Source organism: Telmatherina bonti (assembly GCF_933228915.1).
Source record: "Telmatherina bonti genome assembly, chromosome: 22".
NCBI lineage: Eukaryota > Metazoa > Chordata > Actinopteri > Atheriniformes > Telmatherinidae > Telmatherina > Telmatherina bonti.
In genome coordinates, this window is record NC_136631.1 from 32,205,188 (window position 1) to 32,228,426 (window position 23,239).

The 23,239-nt window shown below is 39.8% G+C and overlaps 1 protein-coding gene across 6 annotated transcripts in view; it reads left to right on the plus strand.

Moving 5' to 3' along the window:
• Positions 1–3,535: 3,535 nt before the first annotated feature.
• Positions 3,536–23,239, plus strand: part of letm1 (leucine zipper-EF-hand containing transmembrane protein 1) — a 35,087-nt gene continuing 15,383 nt past the window's right edge. For 5 of the 6 annotated variants that reach the window (XM_079262776.1, XM_079262777.1, XM_079262773.1 and 2 more), the window contains exons 1-9: positions 3,536–3,817; positions 12,228–12,285; positions 12,471–12,963; positions 17,806–17,949; positions 18,091–18,228; positions 20,623–20,826; positions 20,996–21,115; positions 21,284–21,415; positions 21,522–21,680. In XM_079262776.1, the coding sequence (XP_079118902.1) occupies positions 3,733–3,817; positions 12,228–12,285; positions 12,471–12,963; positions 17,806–17,949; positions 18,091–18,228; positions 20,623–20,826; positions 20,996–21,115; positions 21,284–21,415; positions 21,522–21,680 (1,533 nt within the window). In that variant the 5' untranslated portion in view covers positions 3,536–3,732. The remainder of the gene's footprint in view (positions 3,818–12,227; positions 12,286–12,470; positions 12,964–17,805; positions 17,950–18,090; positions 18,229–20,622; positions 20,827–20,995; positions 21,116–21,283; positions 21,416–21,521; positions 21,681–23,239) is intronic. The other variant, XM_079262772.1, reaches the window with a different exon arrangement.

Here is a 23,239-nt window from a genome sequence, read left to right on the forward strand (position 1 = left end):
ATCAATTATAAAATTTTTGTGATTTTATTGTTTTTATTGATCTTTTTACTTGTCTTCTTGGCAATGTAGCAGAAGAATGATGGTCTGACTACTGTGTTTTTTTCCCTCCTAATTGAAATCAAGAAAAATGACGTGCAAAAACAAAGTTTTATACTTTTATTCTTATTTCATTTTTAATCTACAAAAATCAGCAGTATTGTAGAATTGTGAGAATCACAATTTAAATCGAATTGGCACCCAAAAGATCCGAATCGAATCGAATTGGGACAAAAGCAAGGGTTTGGTGATAAAAGTATAATATGAATGTGTGTGTAATGGAGTAAACTAATTGATACTGTAGATAGAGGTGTACAAGAAGATTTCTATTATAATCAAATACAATCCAAGAGATGGATTTGAATATGTAATAGCTTGTATTCCAGGATTGAACAGAAGTGCTGATGTGCTGTGTAACTTTTGCAAGTTTTTGTTTGTTGATATAATTGTGCCGGACCCCAGGAAGAATAGCTGTAGCTTGCTACAGCTAATGGGGATCCTAAATAACTAAACTAAACTGTTATTCTAAAATATTCACATTCTGCATTAACATGGTAACACATGCTGCATAAAACTTTTCTTTCGTTTGCAATGTTTATACGAATACCAAAAGTTTCACAACTGATAAAGTACATAAATCTGTAAAAAATAATAGTCGTTTTCTGTATATGTGAAATAAAAATGAAAACTCTTTTATAAATCCCAGAGTTCAATTTAAGTAGGCTTATTTTTAAATAAAAAACAATAACACAAAAATACATCAGGGACCTTTTAGAAACCACAAGACATCGTTGTAGGATTCTTAAATAAAAAAAAACATTGGGTGTCATATTGATTCATTATGTGATATAAAGGAAATAAAAGTGGAAACAACTGCAAAGCACTTTTTTGCGCTGTAATATAGCTTGGTTATTTTTTAGTCAAAGTGATTATTGAAGTTTAAGTGAAATTGTGAATCTGTTTTTGGTTATAATAAACTTTAATATGACTCTAGCAGAGCCTCTACTAAAGAATGGTTTATTCATGAACCTGTACTACCTGCAGGAGACGCTAGGGGGAACCTCACTTTATGTACAGTCTATGGGGGGAACTGAGGAGTAGGAAATTATTTGCCAACTTCCGTTAATAGTTGACCTTTCAAAACAAAAGCGACATTCACTTCTGAGATGTGTTTTTCAGATGTGTTGATTAACAAATTCTCATCATGGCTCATATAGTTTTTTTTGTTTTGTTTTTTTTTTACATGAAGTTATCCGATGGCGTCTTGTTTTGGACATGAATCCCGTGGTCTGGTTAAGGGTTTTGTTGTGTTTATTTGGAAATTAAACGGAATTGTGATTGATTTTTCTTTGTTTTGTACAAAAAAAAAACAACAAGAAGAAGACCCTAATTTAAAAAGTTACTATAGAGTCTATATATTATACTATACTATAGAGAAAAGGCGCAGAATGAAATAAAACTTATGTATTTCTGCCTCCTTGTAATAAAAAAAATATCTTCCTTACAGTTATTTAAGTAATCCCTTTATTGTCAGTTTTGTAAATAAATAAAAATAGATAAATAAAAAACATTAAATAAAGAAATAATTAAATAAAATTATTAGATAGAAATCAAATTTAAAAAATAAATGAAAAAAGGTATGTGTGCACATTTTAAATTTTTTTAAATTTTTTAATTTTTTTATAAAATAACTGGCAACACCTTATCTTTCACGCAGGTTTCCTCATTCCAAACTGGAAGAAAAATAAAAATGAAAGTCAGTATAATGTTCCCAAAATTTTGGCCTATTTAAAAGATTCTCATTATTTTTAATACCTTTAACCTATAAACTTAGCAGAACAGTCTGGTATGGGGAGGGATCTCAGCTTTGTTTGACATTTTCCCCGTGTATATAGCTTTTTATCTAGCTTTTTGACTGCCTTGACCAAAGACTGGAACATTACTCCCCCCGGGATAAAAAAAAATGAATGACCGGAGGAGGGGGGGGGGGGGGATCACACACACACACACACACACAGACACACACAGACACCCTCCCAACAAATCGCACCCAGGGTCTATGCCATTGTCTTTCATAAAGTCCAAAATTCCTGGTCAGGACTTGTGAACATGAGAAGTTCAGGCACGAGTTGCTTGCATGGATGAACCATAGACTGTATATAGAGATGGATGCATAGATGTATATAGAGATGGATGCATAGATATATATAGAGATGGATGCATAGATGTATATAGAGATGGATGCATAGATGTATATAGAGATGGATGCATAGATATATATATAGAGATGGATGCATAGATGTATATAGAGACTGTTTATGGCAGGGATGTCAAAGTCAAATACACAGAGGGCCAAAAAAACAAATTGGCTATAAGCCGAGGGCCGGATTGGTTCAATGTTTATTAAAACATATTGAAATGATTGCACGTAGTCTATTGAACCAAGACCTAACACAGTATATTATTTAATGATTAAATGAATAATCGAGAAAACATTTTTTCAGCAGGCACACAGACAAGAACAAACTGCCTTCAAAGAAAAATCACATGTCCTGTACATTAAATGAATAAAGTAATATTTTCTTATGGCTCTGTCAGTAAGTTAAAGAGAAAACATTTTCAACAGGCAAACAGCAAAAAAGCAATTTTCCTTCAGAAACAAAATAAGTTCCTTATATCAAGATGAATGCATAAATGAAACTGCATGCATTATAAACTGAAAATGCAATATTATGCTGCTCTATTATCCTACCAATTACTGCTTCAAATAGTAAAATGAGAAAATATAGAATAAATCAAATCAGTTGTATTCTTTCTCATGACTCTTATCTGCAATTCCCCCTGAGTCCATTAACTGAAAAATAAATATAAATAAATAAATAAAATACAATAAAATAAAATGCAAAAATATATGGCACACAGACAAAACAATACTTTCTGTGTGTTTCTTAGACGTTTCATGGTGCCTTCTTAGATTGTATTCTTTCATTACAGCCAAACTTTCTCCACACAGAAGACACACAGGTTTGCCATTTACCTCAGTGAACATGTACTCTGCCTCCCACCTAGCTTGAAACCCCTTGTTTTCAGCATCCACCTTCGGTTTAGCCATTTTTTGGGGAGGAGGTAGCTGAAAGTTGACATCTGCTCTGACTGCTAATGAATGATGAAGCCGAGGTCCGCTTGCTGCGCTGCAGTGAGTTCGCGGGTTACCGTTGCATTGTGGGAAATGTAGTATTGGTGCGTGCAAAACACCAGCGGGTGGCTACAGCCTGCGGGCCGGTTCTAATACTAATCAAATATCATCCCGGGGGCCATAGATAATTCATTCGTGGGCCGGATTCGGCCCGCGGGCCTTGACTTTGACATATGTGGTTTATGGGATGAACTCAGCCAACATGTGCTTTTATTCTCTAACCAGACCGGAAATGTGACCTTGTTACAAAAAGCTGCTTAACGAACGTAAAGTTTGACGTCATTAACTGCTCGGCCCGGCTAGTTGTCATCCGCGTCACAGGGAAGAAAGGACGTGACATGGAGCTAAATTTTCCACTCAAGAGTTATACATGCGTCCTAACTTATTGAAGCCGTTTAACTATTCGTGTTTGTTTTTCTATGAAACAACGTAGTTGCTTTTTAGTTTCCATATTTGGTTGAAGCTACAGCTAGCTAGCCGACTAGCTTCAGACTTGAGGCATGGCGTTAATCCTGTTTACCAGATCCAGAGCACCTTTGATGAAAACGTCCCGCTCCATAAAGAACGAATTTCGGAAAGGTAAAGGTGAGGCTGCTTTTCTGATTTGTTGCATCCAGTGAGTGAGGCTTTGGTTAGCGGTGACACATTAGCATCTAGAAGACTCTTGGCTTTCCAGCTGATTCTCTCTGAGTCTTATTCAATGTTCAAGGTGACAGAAAAGAACTGGGAATCTGATGCTTTAATCAGTCACAGATTAGCTTCCACTCAACATAAACGCAGTTTTAACTTAAACAGACATTTCTTAAAGTGATTATAAAGGGTTAGCCATGATAAAAGATTCAGGTTATCTGAGGACAGGATGGTTTTGCTCTGACTTGACACCCCCCCCCCCCCCCCCCCCTCCCCCCTCTTTCTCTGCAGGCTGAGGTGATGCTGTTGCTATGGCAAACAGGGTCCCCTCTGATTATTCAAAATATGCTTTTGTCCCGATTCGATTCCAATTTTTTGGGTGCCGATCGATTTAAATTGCGATTCTCAAAATTCTTCAATATTGATGATTTTTGTAGATTCATTCATTCATTCATTCATTATCTTAACCGCTTAACCCAATTCAGGGTCACGGGGAAGCTGGAGTCTATCCCAGCAGTCTTTGGGCGAAAGGCAGGGTACACCCTGGACAGTTCACCAGTCTATCGCAGGGCCATACAGAGACAAACAACCACTCACACTCACTCCTAGGGGCAATTTAGAGTACCCAATTAACCTGACATGCATGTCTTTGGACGGTGGGAGGAAGCCGGAGAACCCGGAGAGAACCCATGCAAACTCCACACAGAAAGGCCACTGCCCAAACCAGCAACCTTCTTGCTGTGAGGCCACAGTGCTAACCGCCATGCCACCGTGCAGCCCTTTTTGTAGATTAAAACCCCAAAAAAATTCTAGAACTTATTTTTGTTCATAATTTTTCTTGATTTCAGTTCTGAAAAAACAACCCAGTAGCCAGATCATCATTCTGCTGCTATGATGCCCAAGAAGACAAGTAAAAAGATCAATAAAAACAATGAAAATGACAAAAAATTTTATAGTGGATTGATTTTATTCTTTTGAAATTTTTTTTTTTTTTTTTAAATCGTGAAGAAAAAAATTCTGATTTCCAATTTTTCGATTCGATTTTCCCACCCCCAGTGATCCATAGTAACACTAAGTAGCACTAAACATAGCCAACTTGCATGTTGATTGTCTGTAATTGAATCACCTGACCTGTTTTATATCCATGGTTTATTTAAGTATTGTTCTGTTTCTCTTATTGTTGGTCAACATTTCATAAACTTGTGATATTGAGCCACAGGAATGGAAATGTTACAAGCTGTTTAGGCACTTAGATCACTCATTCGAGTGATCAAATGATCTCATTTATCCTACATACTGACTGATGCATTACTTACAACTAATGTGCAAAATATGGTAGCGCCACATCGCCGTGTTTCTTTTTTATAGAACCTGTGAAGTCTGTTGTTGTATAACCAGTGTAGATATCAAGGTGATGAGACTGGTTACGAGACTTTTGTTATGCAATTTGTAAGTGGATCATAAGTAGTCTGTGAGTAGCGTTGAAGACATTAGAGTGTAATGCTTCTGAGGAAATATTTAATGTGTGTAGTTATTGTAAAGTGCATCCATAATGCATCATTTCTGGTTTTATAAATAGATTAGGGGGTCACAATGAGGATTTGTCCGTCTGCTGTGACTGAGACCGTGTTTTTGGCAGTAGGCCCACATTTTCAGACAAATAGCATTGCTTCCATGAGGGCAGTGCCTTTTATAACTTCACCTGAGACAAACTGAGGTCAATTTAATTTTCACATTTTTAAAGATTCTGCAAGACTGAGAAAGACCAAATATCAAATATGATTGAATTCCTTTTCCATATTAGGAAGTTTACATTACAATCCTAATACTAGTCTGTAAACTGTTTAATTTTGAGTAATCTTTGAGACCACTGTAATTTAAACACACAAACATAAACATATGCTTTTTTCAAAGACTGAATTCTGATTATGAAACAAAAATGCCTTAAAAAATGATAATTTCCCAAATAGCAGTTTTGAATGGAGTTTTTTTTATTGATGATCAGACCCCAAACACATAATTTTATGCAACATTTTAAGTTCTAGCACCGGTTGGGATGATTAATTTGCCCCAACACAATCAAACATGTTTAGTTAGCTTTTATTTTAATCAAGAAACTACCTTGCATAATTTGAAAATCTGAGTATTTTAATTTAAAAAAAAAGAAGCCCAGATGCATTGTATCTGTGTTTAATTAGTTTGCATTATCTGGAGTAATTAGCATATTAAATGCTGTACACATATAAATATGAATAGATTATTGATACTGGGAGTATCAATATCAAACCCTATGGAAAACCTCAGATTATTCTTCTGAATAATTTCTTAGTCTGTAATTTGCAGCAGATTTTATATTAACATTTCTGATGAAGCACAAAATGATAAATTGTGTCAAAAGTTTTACATAAATCCGCAAACAAGCCAACTGAATAATGTTTATCTAGGACCTCTGATATGTAATGAAAGTTATTCGATAATAAAATGAATCCTTGTAGTTTTCACATTTATTATAAATCAAATTAATGATAGTTTGCTTCAGGGTTGGGTGTTTTTGATGGTCTGTCGTTAAAGAATGTTTTAACCAACCTGCTTTGAATCAAAATGGCTCAGAAAAATTAAGCTTGAATTAGATTTTCATTTAAGGTTTCAGTCCTGCTGAAACAACATATTATTAACCAGAATGCAGATTTTGCAAAGTGGATTTCTACAGTTTTGGATGTCTAACTGTTGGGTTTGATTAGACCGTCATCTTACACAACATCATTACACTGCTGAAGACACTTGAGAGTTATGTAGGTAAGTCATTCCTAAGGTGGCATACGCAGCAAAACATTAAAAACAGCGAAATATCTGTTAATTTAGTGGTTCCTCTTTTTAGGTTATTAATTAAACAGTTATAATCATTGTTTAATCTCCGTATGGGAGCTTTTGTGTTAGTATAGATAAGTACTTTCTCATGGGAAATAACCCAGGAATATCGGGAGAGCAAGATGAGACCAAGAGTAATCAAAGCCACATGCTACATGGACTTTAGTTTCCAACCAATATTATTTTAAGCACATGTCACATCTGTGTCAAAGCTGCTATTTGTTTACATGTGAACAGTGTCCATGTAAACAGTCACACAATCTGTTTGTACAGTCATGTGAGAAAGAGCACATGCTCTTTAGCTGTACGGTCGGACATTGGAGGGCATAATGAAGAATTATCTGGTCCTCACCAGGTCTGAAAATGTGCTGAATACAACCTCAGAGGTACAACACATTACATATCAAATGAAAATGTACTGAATTTATCCCCAAAAATGGGAAGATATTTATTAATTATAAACACTACTCTTGTTTTTATAATTATTTATTAAATGAATATTTAGCTAGGACACAAAAGCAGTATATTTAAAAAGAATAAAACAAAACCAAGTACACACCAGGATTCAATAGCATGTAGGACCACCTTATGCAGCAGTAACTGGAAGTATCACCTATCCTGGTCCTCGAGGGCCGGTGTCCTGCAGGTTTTCCAAGTGGCCCTGCTGGTAAACTCGTGTCTCAGACTCAGACACGCTCTGCTCATGTCTCTTAAATACACTTTGATTTGAATCAGGTGTGTTGCAGCTTGGAAAACCTGCAGGACACCAGCCCCTGAGGACCAGGATAGGAGATCCCTGATCTATGCCATGATCAGTTTCTTGGATCACTGCAGAGGTCCACTTCTACTGAACAAATTGCTTCATTTCATTCTTGTTGTTTGTTTACACACAGCTCACTTAAGACCTCCCCATGACATGTCAATCAGGGTGAGGTCCGGACTTTGACCAGACCACCACATCAGTTCGACTCTTCTCATTCTGTTGTAGATGTGCAGCTGTGCTTTGAATCCTTGTCCCTGTTCCTGAAGCCCATTTAAGCCAAGCTTTAGCTGTGCAACAGATGGCCTAACGTTTGACCTTTAATACCACTGTATTGAAACCCCCCCCCCCCCCCCCCCTTCACCTCCCTGCTTAACAGCTGGTATTAAATGAGTTTGTCCTAAAATGCTGTTTTGGTTTTTATTGTGATGCAATGCTCTTGTTTGCAGGTTAATCAGCAGTAAAAGTTGCTCGTCTTAGATCACTGATTATGATTTTTTTTTGTTCAAGTTAAATGATCGAAGCAAAAATGAAGGCAATCATGCTTGGTGATGACCATTTTAATCAAGAGCTTTTCATAGCAGCGGCTGGTAGCTTTTAGCTTCAGGTTTCCTAAAGAAGTAGTAAGTGTGATTAGTTTTTAACATGCAACTTCTGCATTTTGTTGAATATGGTGGGCTGTTTCTACCTCACATGCGGCAATATAAACTGTTTTTACCTCATATGCTGCAATATAAACTGTTTTTACCTCAAATGCTGCAATATAAACTGTTTCTACCTCACATGCGGCAATATAAACTGTTTTTACCTCATATGCTGCAATATAAACTGTTTCTACCTCACATGCGGCGATATAAACTGTTTTTACCTCATATGCTGCAATATAAACTGTTTCTACCTCACATGCGGTGATATAAACTGTTACTACCTCACATGCGGCGATATAAACTGTTTCTACCTCACATGCGGTGATATAAACTGTTTCTACCTCACATGCGGTGATATAAACTGTTTCTACCTCACATGCGGCGATATAAACTGTTTCTACCTCACATGAGGCAATATAAACTGTTTCTACCTCACATGCGGTGATATAAACTGTTACTACCTCACATGCGGCGATATAAACTGTTTCTACCTCACATGCGGCGATATAAACTGTTTCTACCTCACATGAGGCGATATAAACTGTTTCTACCTCACATGCGGCGATATAAACTGTTTCTACCTCACATGCGGCGATATAAACTGTTTCTACCTCACATGCAGCGATATAAACTGTTACCACCTCACATGCGGCAATATAAACAGTTTCTACCTCACATGCGGCAATATAAACTGTTTCTACCTCACATGCGGCAATATAAACTGTTTTTACCTCATATGCTGCAATATAAACTGTTTCTACCTCACATGCGGCAATATAAACTGTTTTTACCTCATATGCTGCAATATAAACTGTTTCTACCTCACATGCGGCGATATAAACTGTTTTTACCTCATATGCTGCAATATAAACTGTTTCTACCTCACATGCGGTGATATAAACTGTTACTACCTCACATGCGGCGATATAAACTGTTTCTACCTCACATGCGGCGATATAAACTGTTTTTACCTCACATGAGGTGATATAAACTGTTTCTACCTCACATGAGGCGATATAAACTGTTTCTACCTCACATGCGCCGATATAAACTGTTTCTACCTCACATGCGGTGATATAAACTGTTTCTACCTCACATGCGGCGATATAAACTGTTTCTACCTCACATGCGGCGATATAAACTGTTACCACCTCACATGCGGCGATATAAACTGTTTCTACCTCACATGCGGCGATATAAACTGTTACCACCTCACATGCGGCGATATAAACTGTTTCTACCTCACATGCGGCGATATAAACTGTTTCTACCTCACATGCGGCGATATAAACTGTTACTACCTCACATGCGGCGATATAAACTGTTACTACCTCACATGCGGCGATATAAACTGTTTCTACCTCACACGCGGCGATATAAACTGTTACCACCTCCCATGCGGCGATATAAACTGTTTCTACCTCACATGCGGCGATATAAACTGTTACCACCTCACATGCGGCGATATAAACAGTTTCTACCTCACATGCGGCGATATAAACTGTTTCTACCTCACATGCGGCGATATAAACTGTTACTACCTCACATGCGGCGATATAAACTGTTTCTACCTCACATGCGGCGATATAAACTGTTTCTACCTCACATGCGGCGATATAAACTGTTTCTACCTCACATGCGGCGATATAAACTGTTTCTACCTCACATGCGGCGATATAAACTGTTTCTACCTCACATGCGGCGATATAAACTGTTTCTACCTCACATGCGGCGATATAAACTGTTACCACCTCACATGCGGCGATATAAACTGTTTCTACCTCACATGCGGCGATATAAACTGTTTCTACCTCACATGCGGCGATATAAACTGTTTCTACCTCACATGCGGCGATATAAACTGTTTCTACCTCACATGCGGCGATATAAACTGTTTCTACCTCACATGCTGCAATATAAACTGTTTCTACCTCACATGCGGTGATATAAACTGTTACTACCTCACATGCGGCGATATAAACTGTTTCTACCTCACATGCGGCGATATAAACTGTTTTTACCTCACATGAGGTGATATAAACTGTTTCTACCTCACATGAGGCGATATAAACTGTTACCACCTCACATGCGGCGATATAAACTGTTACTACCTCACATGCGGCGATATAAACTGTTTCTACCTCACACGCGGCGATATAAACTGTTACCACCTCCCATGCGGCGATATAAACTGTTTCTACCTCACATGCGGCGATATAAACTGTTTCTACCTCACATGCGGCGATATAAACTGTTACCACCTCACATGCGGCGATATAAACTGTTTCTACCTCACATGCGGCGATATAAACTGTTTCTACCTCACATGCGGCGATATAAACTGTTACCACCTCACATGCGGCGATATAAACTGTTTCTACCTCACATGCGGCGATATAAACTGTTTCTACCTCACATGCGGCGATATAAACTGTTACCACCTCACATGCGGCGATATAAACTGTTTCTACCTCACATGCGGCGATATAAACTGTTACCACCTCACATGCGGCGATATAAACTGTTTCTACCTCACATGCGGCGATATAAACTGTTACCACCTCACATGCGGCGATATAAACTGTTTCTACCTCACATGCGGCGATATAAACTATTTCTACCTCACATGCGGCGATATAAACTGTTTCTACCTCACATGCGGCGATATAAACTGTTTCTACCTCACATGCGGCGATATAAACTGTTTCTACCTCACATGCGGCGATATAAACTGTTTCTACCTCACATGCGGCGATATAAACTGTTACCACCTCACATGCGGCGATATAAACTGTTTCTACCTCACATGCGGCGATATAAACTGTTACCACCTCACATGCGGCGATATAAACTGTTTCTACCTCACATGCGGCGATATAAATTCAGGGTTAATTTAGCTGCTTTGTGCACTGGCCCTAAATCAGTAAAAGAAGCTATGATTAGGTGCAGGTCGTAATGTTTGTATTGGCTTAGTACAAGGCAGTTATAACCAAATGTCTGCAGGCTGGAGGTCATGGAGGAATTAACTGTTAGAAGTGAAAGACCAACAGGCCAGAGCTGGGGTCACGGTGCGGACAAGTCAAGACTAAAAATAGTGCTGTCAAAAGTGTCTGTAGATTGCTTTAGTTATAAGTGAAGGCCAAATTTTTTTTAAAGCTGCAGCAAAACCAGAAAGGAAACACTGAAGCTTTGTGTTGCTGGGAGTACAGCAAAGCAGAGCAATGCAGGGTTGAGTAATCTACTGTATTTCCAGGCTTTTCTTCTCCGTGCCACAGTAAATGTCCGGCCACAGAGGTGACGCTGTTCCAGTAAACTCTGTGTCCTCATGGCTGCAGGCCACAGCCTGTCATGTTCAGCAGGCTGGATCCTCTCCAGTCAGCCGCGTGAGTCGGAGGGAAGGCGTGGCAAAGCTGAACGCTCTGATCTAACTGGCTGGAAGTGTCTCAACGCTCCGCCCTCTTTCTCTCTACACATGACTAGTGTACGAGTGCGAGCCTCGTGGTGGGCCTCCGAGGGTGCGACACCCCTCCTGACAAGTCGACAGCAGAAAGCTGTTAATGTGTCAGATGAGCGGGAAGAGTTTTCAAAATCATATTGTGGAGCAAGAGAATTTTATAAACCGCAACGTAGTAAAAATCTAAAAGATTATAATGTTATAACATTTGTTGTTTTGTTTTTTTTAATAAGTTGTTTTGGCTTCATACAGCAGAGTTGTGTATTAGTATGTGATGAATTGGCTCGGTAACATAGTGTATATAAATAAAAAGATCTTACTCAGGAGTTCAGCAGACTTCTTGGTAGGTGATCTTTGATAGATGATTGCATAAGACAACGTGGAGTGATGTAACTTTAGATTGTTATTGCATAATCATTATGAGTGCTGTATGTTTCTGCTGCCGCTGTGGGGTCTCTAGGCTCAGACACAAACATCCATAAACACACATGAGCAGCGAGGGTCTGCAAAAAGCTGCTGAGATGAGATTTAGTCTAATCAGCAGCAGCTCTTGAACTCTCATATTTTGTGTGTGTGCTTGTGGCTCTGCATAATCTGCAAAACACCATTTCTTTTCATGTTTTTTCTTCTTTTTAGGAAAAATAAAGGAGCCGTCCTGCTTCAACTGCACAACCCTCAGACTTGCCAATCAAAAGTGAGTCATATAAAAGTGACATCTGCAGAGTTTCTGAATGAATATAAACCACTTGCATAAAATGCAAACTGCCTGCTATAAAATATAAATAATGTTAAACAGCATATGTTGACTGAAACTGATTTGCACTGGTGTTTATTTTTTCTTTTTGCAGTCTATAACTTATAACTATGTTGTCTTCTTAGGCTCGATGGTCTCAGACTTGGCGGCTTGACGCAGGTGTCTGCGTTCGGTCCTTCCATCCTCTTGTCAGATGAATACTCAGGACCCTGTCAGAGTGTAGACCCACAGCGGATCTACTGCGCTTTACTAGCAGGGTCCTCCACCTCACTATACCCTGCCATCACAACAGGGGTCCAATGGACAGTAGCACGACCGCATGACATCCCTGGGGTCAGGTGGATACACACCTCCAGGAGAAGATGGGATGACTCAAAGGTGGAGAAGTCGCTGCGATCGTTAAAAGACAAGAAGAAGAAGCTGGAGGAAGGAGGGCCAGTGTACAGCCCGACACTGGATGCAGAACCTGTCAGAAGGACGCTCCGTCAGCGGGTCCTCGATGAAATCAAGCACTACTACCACGGCTTCAGGCTGCTGTGGATTGACACCACTATTGCTGGGCGAATGCTGTGGAGGGTGCTGAACGGGAATCCTCTGTCCCGCCGGGAGAGGAGACAGGTGAGCAACGAGGGAAACATTGACGTAAAGATGTTTTATATTTATATATAGTTGTAATTATATGTTACTTTTTGACTGGAAACTGACAAACATGAGTTAAGGGGTCAAGGATGACTGAGTTAAGAATCAGGTCTGACTGCTAAGACATCTTGTTCCCGGATGTTTAATCCATGGCTTTTCTAACCTAATGGGATTTATTACAGAGACTGGCGGCATGCTGAGAGTTTGTTCACCAGTTGTTTAGCTGATTTGTCTGCTTAATTAAAGCTCTTTAGGCAGATGCTTTCAGCTTTAGTCAGAAAACTCCACAATTCTTACATTTATACAGTATGTATCTTGACCTCTCTGTTCCAGGAGAGGCAGAGATGTTTGTGGTAGTTTGTATCATAATGTTTATATTATTATAATTCATAGCAGCTTGTTGTTACAGAATCAGGGGGGCTTTCTAGACCAGGAGTGTCAAAAGTCGGTCCTACAAGTGTTTGATGTATCCCTGTTCCAACACATCTGGCTTACATTAAATGGTTCCAGTAGCCAATAGACGTCTAAACAATGACTGGTAAATTTGAGTCAGATGTGTTGGAGCAGGTATACATGGAAAACCTGCAGGATTATGGCCCTTGAAGACCGGAGCAGGACTCCTCTGGTCCAGACTGAAGTGCAGTGTCTGGTACAGTAATCTGATGAAGGTGTTTGCTCATAAATATCAGTTCAGCCTGTCAGCTCAGGTCACATTTACTGTGTCGGCGTTCTTCAGGAGCAGATTTAGGTGACATGATTGGCCGGTTGCCAGCGCTCTTCCTATACGGTGTGACGTCTAGACTTCTTGCTGCGGTTGTTTAGTCATCTGTTTTCCTTGCTGGGGATATTCCCTTTGACTTTGGTTTAAACACACTGACACACAAACGATGCCGCCAACCCCCTTTGTTCCAACAAATGGATAGTGTGTTCCTTCGTTACTTCTGGCAAGTAGAGTCCTTCCACCAGTAGCGCCATATGGCTTCTGACATATATGGCTGTTCTATTTTTGATGCCTTCCGTTTGGAAACGGCGTCAGTCTAGATCAGAATGGATCATTCAAAGAGGAAGTGAGTCAATGGAAAACCACAGTGGAACTGGTTGATTTAATTAAAAATAAGACACTGCAGACTTTAGATCGCATTTTATTCTGAAACATCAATATTACGTCATAACAGACGGCACAGGCATAAAGCCATCAGGTGGGCGAGGGTCTCACTAGTACTGAAGCTGCACAGTCTTGCATGACTGCACACATTTTTACTAGAAAGAAGTAAAGAGGAAGCATGTTAGACCTGGTGGCACTGGGCACATAGTCTTTTGCTGGTGTTTGCTATTGTTCTCCATAAAAACCCACAAGACCACCAACTAGGGCATGATGCTGCAATTCTTGTGTGATGGAGTGAGCTGGAGAATCCAGCTTTAGCTGAGATGCTGTTCCTGGTTTGACAGGGTGCCAGTTCTGTGACGCTTCCGCATTCAAAGGGTAAAGCTGGATTTATACTCAAACGACAACCTCGGCGTCATCTGACAGAATTACCCTGAATAAAGCATAAAGACTAAACCAAGATGGATAAATTAGGTGTATGGAGAGATCTGATGATCTGCTGCAGAGAAAGTTGATGTCATCATCGAAAGCACATTTCCCATCCATCCCAAGTGCTTGTTAACATGCATAGACAGAGCAGGACAATTAAATATTCTGCCTGAGCTTTTCCTTTGTCTTAACTGTGAATGTAACCATTACCTTTATTTATCATTGTTTATTTTTTTACATAGAGCCCCTTCTTCAAACTCTACTGTCATCTACCCTGAGGGTGCATTCATACCGGCACTGTTTGATTCACTTTAAATGATGCGTGCTTAGTACACTTCATGTGGAGCAGTCTGAACCCGCATTTGTGAACCAAAGAAGTGAACTTCTTATTTAAAATCAGGGGCTTGGATGACTCGTAAGTGAACCCAGGACTGTTTTGTTTGCAATGTGAAAGCAAACTGCTCGTACTGGACGGATTCTTGTGAAAACCACTTCAGGTTTGAACTCTGAAATTAAAACCGAAACAAAAAGTTTCTGAAATTAAAACAGAAACACAGCGACTGCATGAACTTGGTGGGACCTCCATTGTTTACTTGCGATGAATGAACCGTTTTCAGTCCTCGTCATTTGATGAGTCTGGTTTTCTTCTTGGAAAGTGGTCATTTTCTGGGAATTTCACTCCTGAACGAGTTGCGAGTTGTTGCAACTGCGTGACATTGTCCAGGTGGCCTGGTCCTAGTACAGTGCTGTGTGAAACCAAACCTAAGAAAGGTGTGGAAGTTAGATTGTTCGGGTCGACGCTTAACTAATGTGCTTCCCATAGACTGTATATAAAAAGATGGGCGGAGCCTCCGTGACGTCACCCGTTGGTTTCTGAAGAGCTGAATTGAAGCTCAGTGGGCGGTTCCTACCATCGCCATCTTGGCAGGGGCATGCGTGTTGTCTCACCCGGAAAATACAAAATATGGGCAAAGAGGCGGAGCTGAGCCCCCCTGGCTGTGAACGTCATGGTGGATGATTGACATCGAGCGAACTCAGAGCTGCCTGTAGTTAAGAGCTAACCAAGCTAACCCGGAGATAACAGGAGGTAAGCGGGCTAAAACTAAGTCACGTTGTTAACCAGCTAAAAACCGCGGTTGTTCTACATTCTTCTTACTTGAAGCAGGAGATCAGGTACCTGTCAATCAAAAGGACACGCCCCTAAATATGCCGAATTTCGAGATTAAATTACTTTTAAATGGGCGAGTTAGAAAAAAATTCACTCCCCCCACAGTTGTCACAAAGGTAAATCTGACCTATTAAACCAAAAATGGATTTTTGAACCAGGCTGTAAACATGTTTATTTCTGCTGTGAAGTTGGTCTTTTTAACATGGGAGTCTATGGGGATTTGCTCTGTTTTGCAGCCCCTAGTAGATGAAGGGGGAACTGCAGTTTTATGCACTTCCGCATAGGCTTCACTTTTAACCTCTGAAGGTTGCCGCTTGATGCTTCCTGTTGGATCAAGTGTCTTAAAATTTCAGTTTTAAGTTTTTGGTACATATCCATCATTGCATCTTCAGCTGCTTTCTGATGGTTCAGATTGTAGATGTTTATTTAGCAGGTGTTGTAGTTGCAGACCTCAGGACAAAACAAGAATCCCGTTTCACTGTAATGAAATAATTTAGTCCAAATGAGGTTGTTAAATGTTTAAAAACAATGCATCATGTCTGTGAACATGAAAGATTGGGGTTGAAATATTCCCATTACATGTTATATGCACGGACCAGGCTCTGTGTTAGATAAGGTGCAACAAGAGTGTTAATCCCTGCTGGTCAGCAGTGATGGTGACCACTGGTTTCCCTACCCCCCATTTAATGAGCACCATGACCCCTTTTCAAATGCAGTGACTCCCTGGGAGCGCATGTTCGAACCCATCTACTCCCCATTCATCTAACCTGGACTGCCTTTGCCTCCTTAATCTTCCCCTTTTATATTTACTTACAATACTTAGGGGTCCATTAAAGTCTCCCTCTTTTTTTTTTTTTCTTTTTTTTTTTTTTTTTTTTAAAACGTACCACCCCCCTCCTCTCCTCTTTGATGCTGAGCTCTGGGAGATGATATACATGTCAATGGCCTGCAGACAAAAGCCTTTTCACCCAGGCAGGCCTAAATCCCTCACCCCACTGGCATGCAGGTGGAAACGGCAGTGAAAGAAGGAGTCGTGTTTTGGCTTTCCCCCTCTCTGGGCCATTCCTGTAGATTGTATCTCAGGATGGTCAGTAAGCTGCATTCGGACAGCTGAACAATGAAGCAAACCAGGATTGGCCTGCTGCTTCTGCTGCTTCCATACGCAGAGGATTGTTCGGGCCAGCGCTTAACTAATGTGCTTCCTGCTGGATCAAGTGGACGGGTTTTGAGCCAGTGTGAGGCAGAATGTTCACTTTGGTCTGAAGGTCCGTGCAAATAAAGCAGCAGTGAATCACTGGGAATGTAGAGGTTTGGGATTAAAGTGCTGACTGTTGGAACTGTATGGAGGTATTGAACTGGGTGACTGTATGTAGACAAAAAAAAAAAAGTGTGGTAAATACTGACATACATGTCTGACTTTTTCTGGGAGATGATGCCATCTGCAGGAGACTTACAAAACTGCAGTCTGGTGAAAGCAAGCGCTTCATCCACCATGTAAATCCAGGATATACAGTTGTGCTCATATTTATTCATTTCATACCCTTAAATTAAAAAAGGAGAAAAACAGCTGCCTGTAAAATAAGCTAATAATAAAATAAGTAATAATGAATAAAAATTTTATGAAAATCATTACATTATTTTCTAATTCTGGTTCTATACAAATGTTTTTTTTTAAAAAGCAAACAAATAAGATAATTTATTACATATTACATCACTCATAAACTAATATTTAGTTGACTAATCCTTTGATGTATCCGCAACAGTCAGGTGTTTTCTGTTCCTCTCAGTCAGACTTCTGCACCTGTTGACAGGTATTTTGTCCCACTGTTCAACAGAAAAGTGCTCTAATTTGTCCAGGACCCATTTGTTTTGTTTTTTTGTTTTTTTTCTTCAACTCAATTAAATGATAAAATAGATTTTTGCCAATTTTTAGTTATTGTTCCTTTTTTAAGTCTCCAGTTATTTGAGTGACTGTTGTAAATTCAGCCTTTTCTTTAATGAAAGGGGACGAATACATATGAGCACAACTGTATGTCAAATTATCTCTGTCAAACGTTAGTTTATACCGTCACTGCAGTCACATTAGTGTTGTCATTTAGAATAAAAATTTCTGCTTCAGTTTCTCAGAACGTGTGCGGACGTCTTCCGACTGCTTCCCTTCCTGGTGTTCATCATCGTCCCGTTCATGGAGTTTCTTCTTCCTGTAGCTTTGAAGCTTTTCCCCAACATGCTGCCATCAACCTTCGAGACGCAGTCAAAGAAGGTAATCAGAGCTGAGAATACAATCAAAATGAAGCCCCATACGATCGGTGTGCCAATATAATTATGTGGTGATTATGTTGAGGTGGTTTTTACCGGAGATGAAGTGACTAATTTCATTTTGAATTTGGGGTGTAAATTTTAGGAGGAGAGATTGAAGAAGGAGCTGAGGGTCAAACTAGAAATGGCGAAGTTCTTGCAGGACACTATTGAGGAGATTGCACTGAGGAACAAGGCTGCTAAAGGCAATGTGACGGAGGAGTTCTCCACCTTCTTCCAAAAGGTTGGTGCCAATGAGCGATGACATGCACCACCAAGGCTCACCACTGCTTTCTACTGGCTAACACACTGATATTCATTTGTTCATGTTTGGTATCAAATATTTAATCTGCATTAATAATATGATTTTTTTATTTTTACATCTGTCGTTTTTGTATAGTTTTGATTATTAGAGTTTGTTCACATGACCTTAGAAATCTGATCATTTACTATTATTGTAATAATAAGATGTGATGCGTCTACATGCACTTCTGAAATTAGATATACTAAAAACCCTGGTCTGTCTGGGACGATATGCTTTTCTCCTGATTAGATATTTTACAATGTTTTGAGTGTCGATTATATTATTCAAGTTGCAATTTCTCAGTATTTCCGATATTTAGTTTGCTTTAAAAACAGCAGACTGTGTGAAAAATTTGAGTGATGACCAAGTTTACAGACTATATCACAAGCCAGATTTTCCAAATAAAGAAATGAACTGTGTGTCAGTTTTATAGATTTATTCAGCAGTAATATATCTGAAGCAGCTGTTTGAACATCTACTCTTCCTTCAGAAGTTTGAACTGCATATAAAAGTGCTGCTTTGAGTGTTTGTTGGCTTCCTGCTGCGCTACGTTTGGCTGTTTGCTCTGCATTTTCCTCAGGATGGCGTCTTGCTGGGCAGGCAGTAACATTAGTCGTGTTACCGCCGTACGCCACATGTGCATTACAAAGTTTACAAACAGCTTTCGATACATACAGCTCTGCTTTTTCCTGCAAAGCAAAAAATCCTAAACGTGTCCACACTTTTCTATTCTATTCTATTCTACAGTCATTTAGCAGACGCTTTTATCCAAAGCGACTTACATATGAGTGAGAACAACACAAGCAGGAAATCAAACAGTAGAGGACATCGTAGGAAAGTGCTGGTAGACTGTCCACTTGGACACCGGTTCTTACATGAAGTGCTTCAGGCTTTTTTTTTTCTTTGCTTTTGTTTCATCACCTATGTTAAAATACAAAGAATTAATACCATAATGTTTGTAGCAAAGAACTGGGCTAAGTTCTCCAACTTTCCAACAAATATAGCTAAACTAAATGTGGAAGTTCCTCTTGAAGAGCTGAGTCTTCAGCTTGCTCCTAAAAGCAGATAAGGATTCTGCAGAGCGGACAGAGTTTGGGAGATCATTCCACCATCGTGACACAACAGAGGAAAAGAGTCTGGCTGGTGATTTAGTCCCACATATTGGTGGTAACACGAGGCGTCTTTCACTGGTGGAACGTCGCTGTCGAGAGGGAGTGTAGGTCTGGATTTGGGAGTGAAGGTAGACGGGAGCCGTTTCAGTTTTTGTTTTGTAAGCCAGAAGCAACTCTGCTTTACGTTTAAAGTAAAACTTTTAAAGCTTTAGCTTTAAAGTTGAGGCACTTTTTGACTTAAAATGTGATGGTGGAGGATTTATCTCTGCACATTTTTGTTGGTTTTCCGCCATTTTCCGTCTTCTTTTCTTTCTTTCTTTCTTTCTTTATTCAGACTCTATGTCTATTAAAAAACAAACAAGAAAAAAAAAAACATACATACAAACATGTTTCCGTGTTTTCTAGAACTGATATAACGTCACGTTACTAGACAGTCGAAGAGAAACGCTTCGCCCTCTGCTGGAGAGAAGCCGTAACTTCTGCTCCATCTGGCATCTAAACATATAAACATTTAAAATAAAAAAAAATTAAAAAAATTATTTTGATTTAAAAAAAAAAAAAAAAAAAAGGTTTAAAGATTGTAAAACAAAAAAAAATCACGATTTTTATGTGAACTGATTTTTTTATTTTCTCCCACCCATATATTCCCTTATTGTATTTCTTAGCTATTTTCAAACCGTCAGGTCTTGAAAAATAGTCTAGCTAATGTGGGAGCTAATAAGCTTCGAAACAGTCTACGTGTGAACGTTTTACTCCGTTTCTCCTCTGACTTCCCGCCGCTCCACAGCATTGCATTTTTGTTGCTGTTTTGTATCGCTTCTGCTTGTTTAACAGAAAGACCGAAGCAAAGAAATAACTCAGATATACGGATGTACGTGCACGAAGAAATGGGAATATTGAGGAGAAATAAATGTGTGTTATTCTGTTGTCTCATGATCAGATAAGTGTTAAACTGATGAATCGTGTCAGACTTGGTGACTTGAATTATCTGGTCGCTCCAGATACCAGATAATGATCAGATTCTTGTTGTGCATGTAAACGGGCTCAGAGATAGCATTTATTATAAATGTCCAGTAACTTACCTGCATGGGCGAGAATTGCGTCGGGTAAATACATCCAGTTCCTTTAAAGCTATTTATAAATACATTTTTTCAGGGAAATTTTGCCCAATTTGAAATGATTCAAAACAGTTTACAAGTCATAACTTGTGTGTGATCTACAGATCCGTGACTCTGGGGAGCGTCCCAGCAACGAACAGATCATTAAGTTCTCCAAACTGTTTGAGGACGAGCTGACTCTGGATAACCTGACCCGACCTCAGCTGGTGGCCCTCTGCCGGCTCCTGGAGCTCCAGTCCATCGGGACCAACAACTTCCTCCGCTTTCAGCTCATCATGAAGCTCAGGGCCATCCGTGCAGATGACAAGGTATCTGTGCTTCTGTTTGTTTTTAACGTTTTCTTGTTGTCAGACATGAAGTGACGACCTCAATTCCACAAAGAGGGTGTAATGCATTGTCCTCTTTATATCCGTAATGTTATTTTATGTATATTAGTAGGCACGGCTCTGTAAGACACGTGTGCTCTGTGTTTTCCAGCTAATTGCAGAAGAAGGAGTGGAGACTCTGAATGTGAACGAGGTCCAGGCAGCCTGTCGTGTCAGAGGGATGAGATCTCTCGGAGTCACCGAGGAACGACTGAGAGAGCAACTGGGCCAGGTAACGCCAACAAACTGGTTGTTAAAAAGAAAGGATGGCGGACCTTCTTATTTTTATTGTCACAAGCTCTGTCTTTCTTCTTCATCCATTCCTTTAATCCAGGTTTATTTATAGATATGCTGAGGATATTAAACAACAGATTTGTTCTCCATTATTGTGCTGTTGTAGTGGTTGGAGCTGCATCTGAACCAACAGATCCCCACTTCTCTGCTTCTTCTGTCTCGAGCCATGTACCTCCCCGACACACTGTCTCCTGCTGACCAGCTGAAAACCACGCTTCAAACACTCCCTGAAATGGTGGTATGTCGACTGCAAAATGTTAAGAAATAAAACTAGATGAAGTTAATTTACAAGCTAATCTTTCTCTGTAAAAGCTCTTCAGTTCACCTCCTGCTCTCCTTTCCAGACCAAAGAGGCCCAGCTAAAGGTGGCGGAGATGGAACTGTCCAAAGTGGACAATAAGACCAAACTGGAGACAACGCTGCAGGAGGAGGCAGCCATACGGCAGGACACAAAGGACCGGGAGATGGAGCGGCTGGCTGATGCTGCAGAGAAAGCTGCTCGGGTAATTTAGTCGCTGAATTGAATTCTGACAATTTTCTACGCTTATTGTAATTTTAATGCAAACAAAAGACTATTTTAAAAACAGCCATGTCATGTTTTAGACTGGGAAATATCTGGTTTGAGTCTGAGTGAAGAATGATGCTGTTTATGAATTACTGAGACAGTATAAAATAAATTAAATTAAAAATTATACCGTAGATTCAAACATATAATTTTGCATCTTAAAGGATGCTTGTTTAATCTGAAAACCTGCAGGCCTGCTCTGTTTGGTGTAAAAATCCCAGTTAAAAGACTGACATAGTTTCATGTGCATGGCAACAAAATCCTCAACTCAGTTTTCCCACGCCTGGTGCATCCAAATGGGACTTGGAGATGACTTTAATGATCCCTTTGGGATGGCCCCCCTCAGGAAAATTAACATTTCCAGCAGCAAAAAGAAAAGCATGCAATAAAAAAAACCAAAAAAACAAGTAAAAATAAAATAAACAATCATAAATTGATTAAATAAACAATAACAAAATACCCAAATAAACAACTGACTACCTACCCCCCTTCTCTACTGCATGTATACTCGATGTCCTCGATGTCCTCTATGTTCTCGTCCCAAGTGAGGAGTTGTAGAGTGCGATGGCATGATGGGCTTGTTAAGCCTGTTGCTCCTAAACTCAGGAGCAGTCAGGCTCCTCTGGTTGCTGACAGCAGCGTGTAGAAGGTGTCTAGCATCGTCCATAACATCCAACATTTTTAGGGCTTTTCGACCGAGCTGGTTCCAGAGCCGGATCTGAACCAGACTTAGCACCGGTTCTTTGGCTTTCGACTGACTCAGCATCGTTCCCGGTTCTCATAACCGGTTCTATCCTGGCACCAAGTCTTTGCCGTGTCAGAGTTGAGAGTTTGGGTGTCAAAATATGAGCATTGAAAGTAGGATCAACATCTTCATACCAGATGGATTAAAACTGACTACAGGAACAAGCAGAATTAATCCGAGGAGGAGACTCTGTGTTTCCTGGCTCTACGGCCGTCTGCAGAGATCCACGGCAAATTGGCTACAAATGGGGATTCGACCACTGGTCTACACATTTGTTTAACAAACTTTACAGAAGATTTTTTGGGACCAGAAAAAGAAGCTGGGACGCAGCTGCAACGAACGACCTAAAAGAAACCCACATTTCCAGATCCTGAATTCTGTTCTTGGTGACCGGACGGCAATGACGCGGCACAGACCAGTTTCTGTCAGTCAAAACCAAAACTGGATCTTTGCTAGCACCAGAGCAAAACCACCTAAGCACTGGTTTTAGCACCAGAACCGGTTCCTCTTTTTGTCCAGAGTCCTCGACTCTGCCAGCGTCACCAGAGATTCCAGCTTCACGCCCACCACTGAGCCGGCCTGCCTGACCAGTTACAATGCTAACCAATAAACAACTAAACTAAACAGTACGAAATCAAACTGCTCACACCAGTAACACACAACTTTACAACACAATACAACTTTATTTATAAGGCACTTTAAAAACAACAATGTTGACCAAAGAGCCACATTGTGAGGTGTTAAAAAAAAAC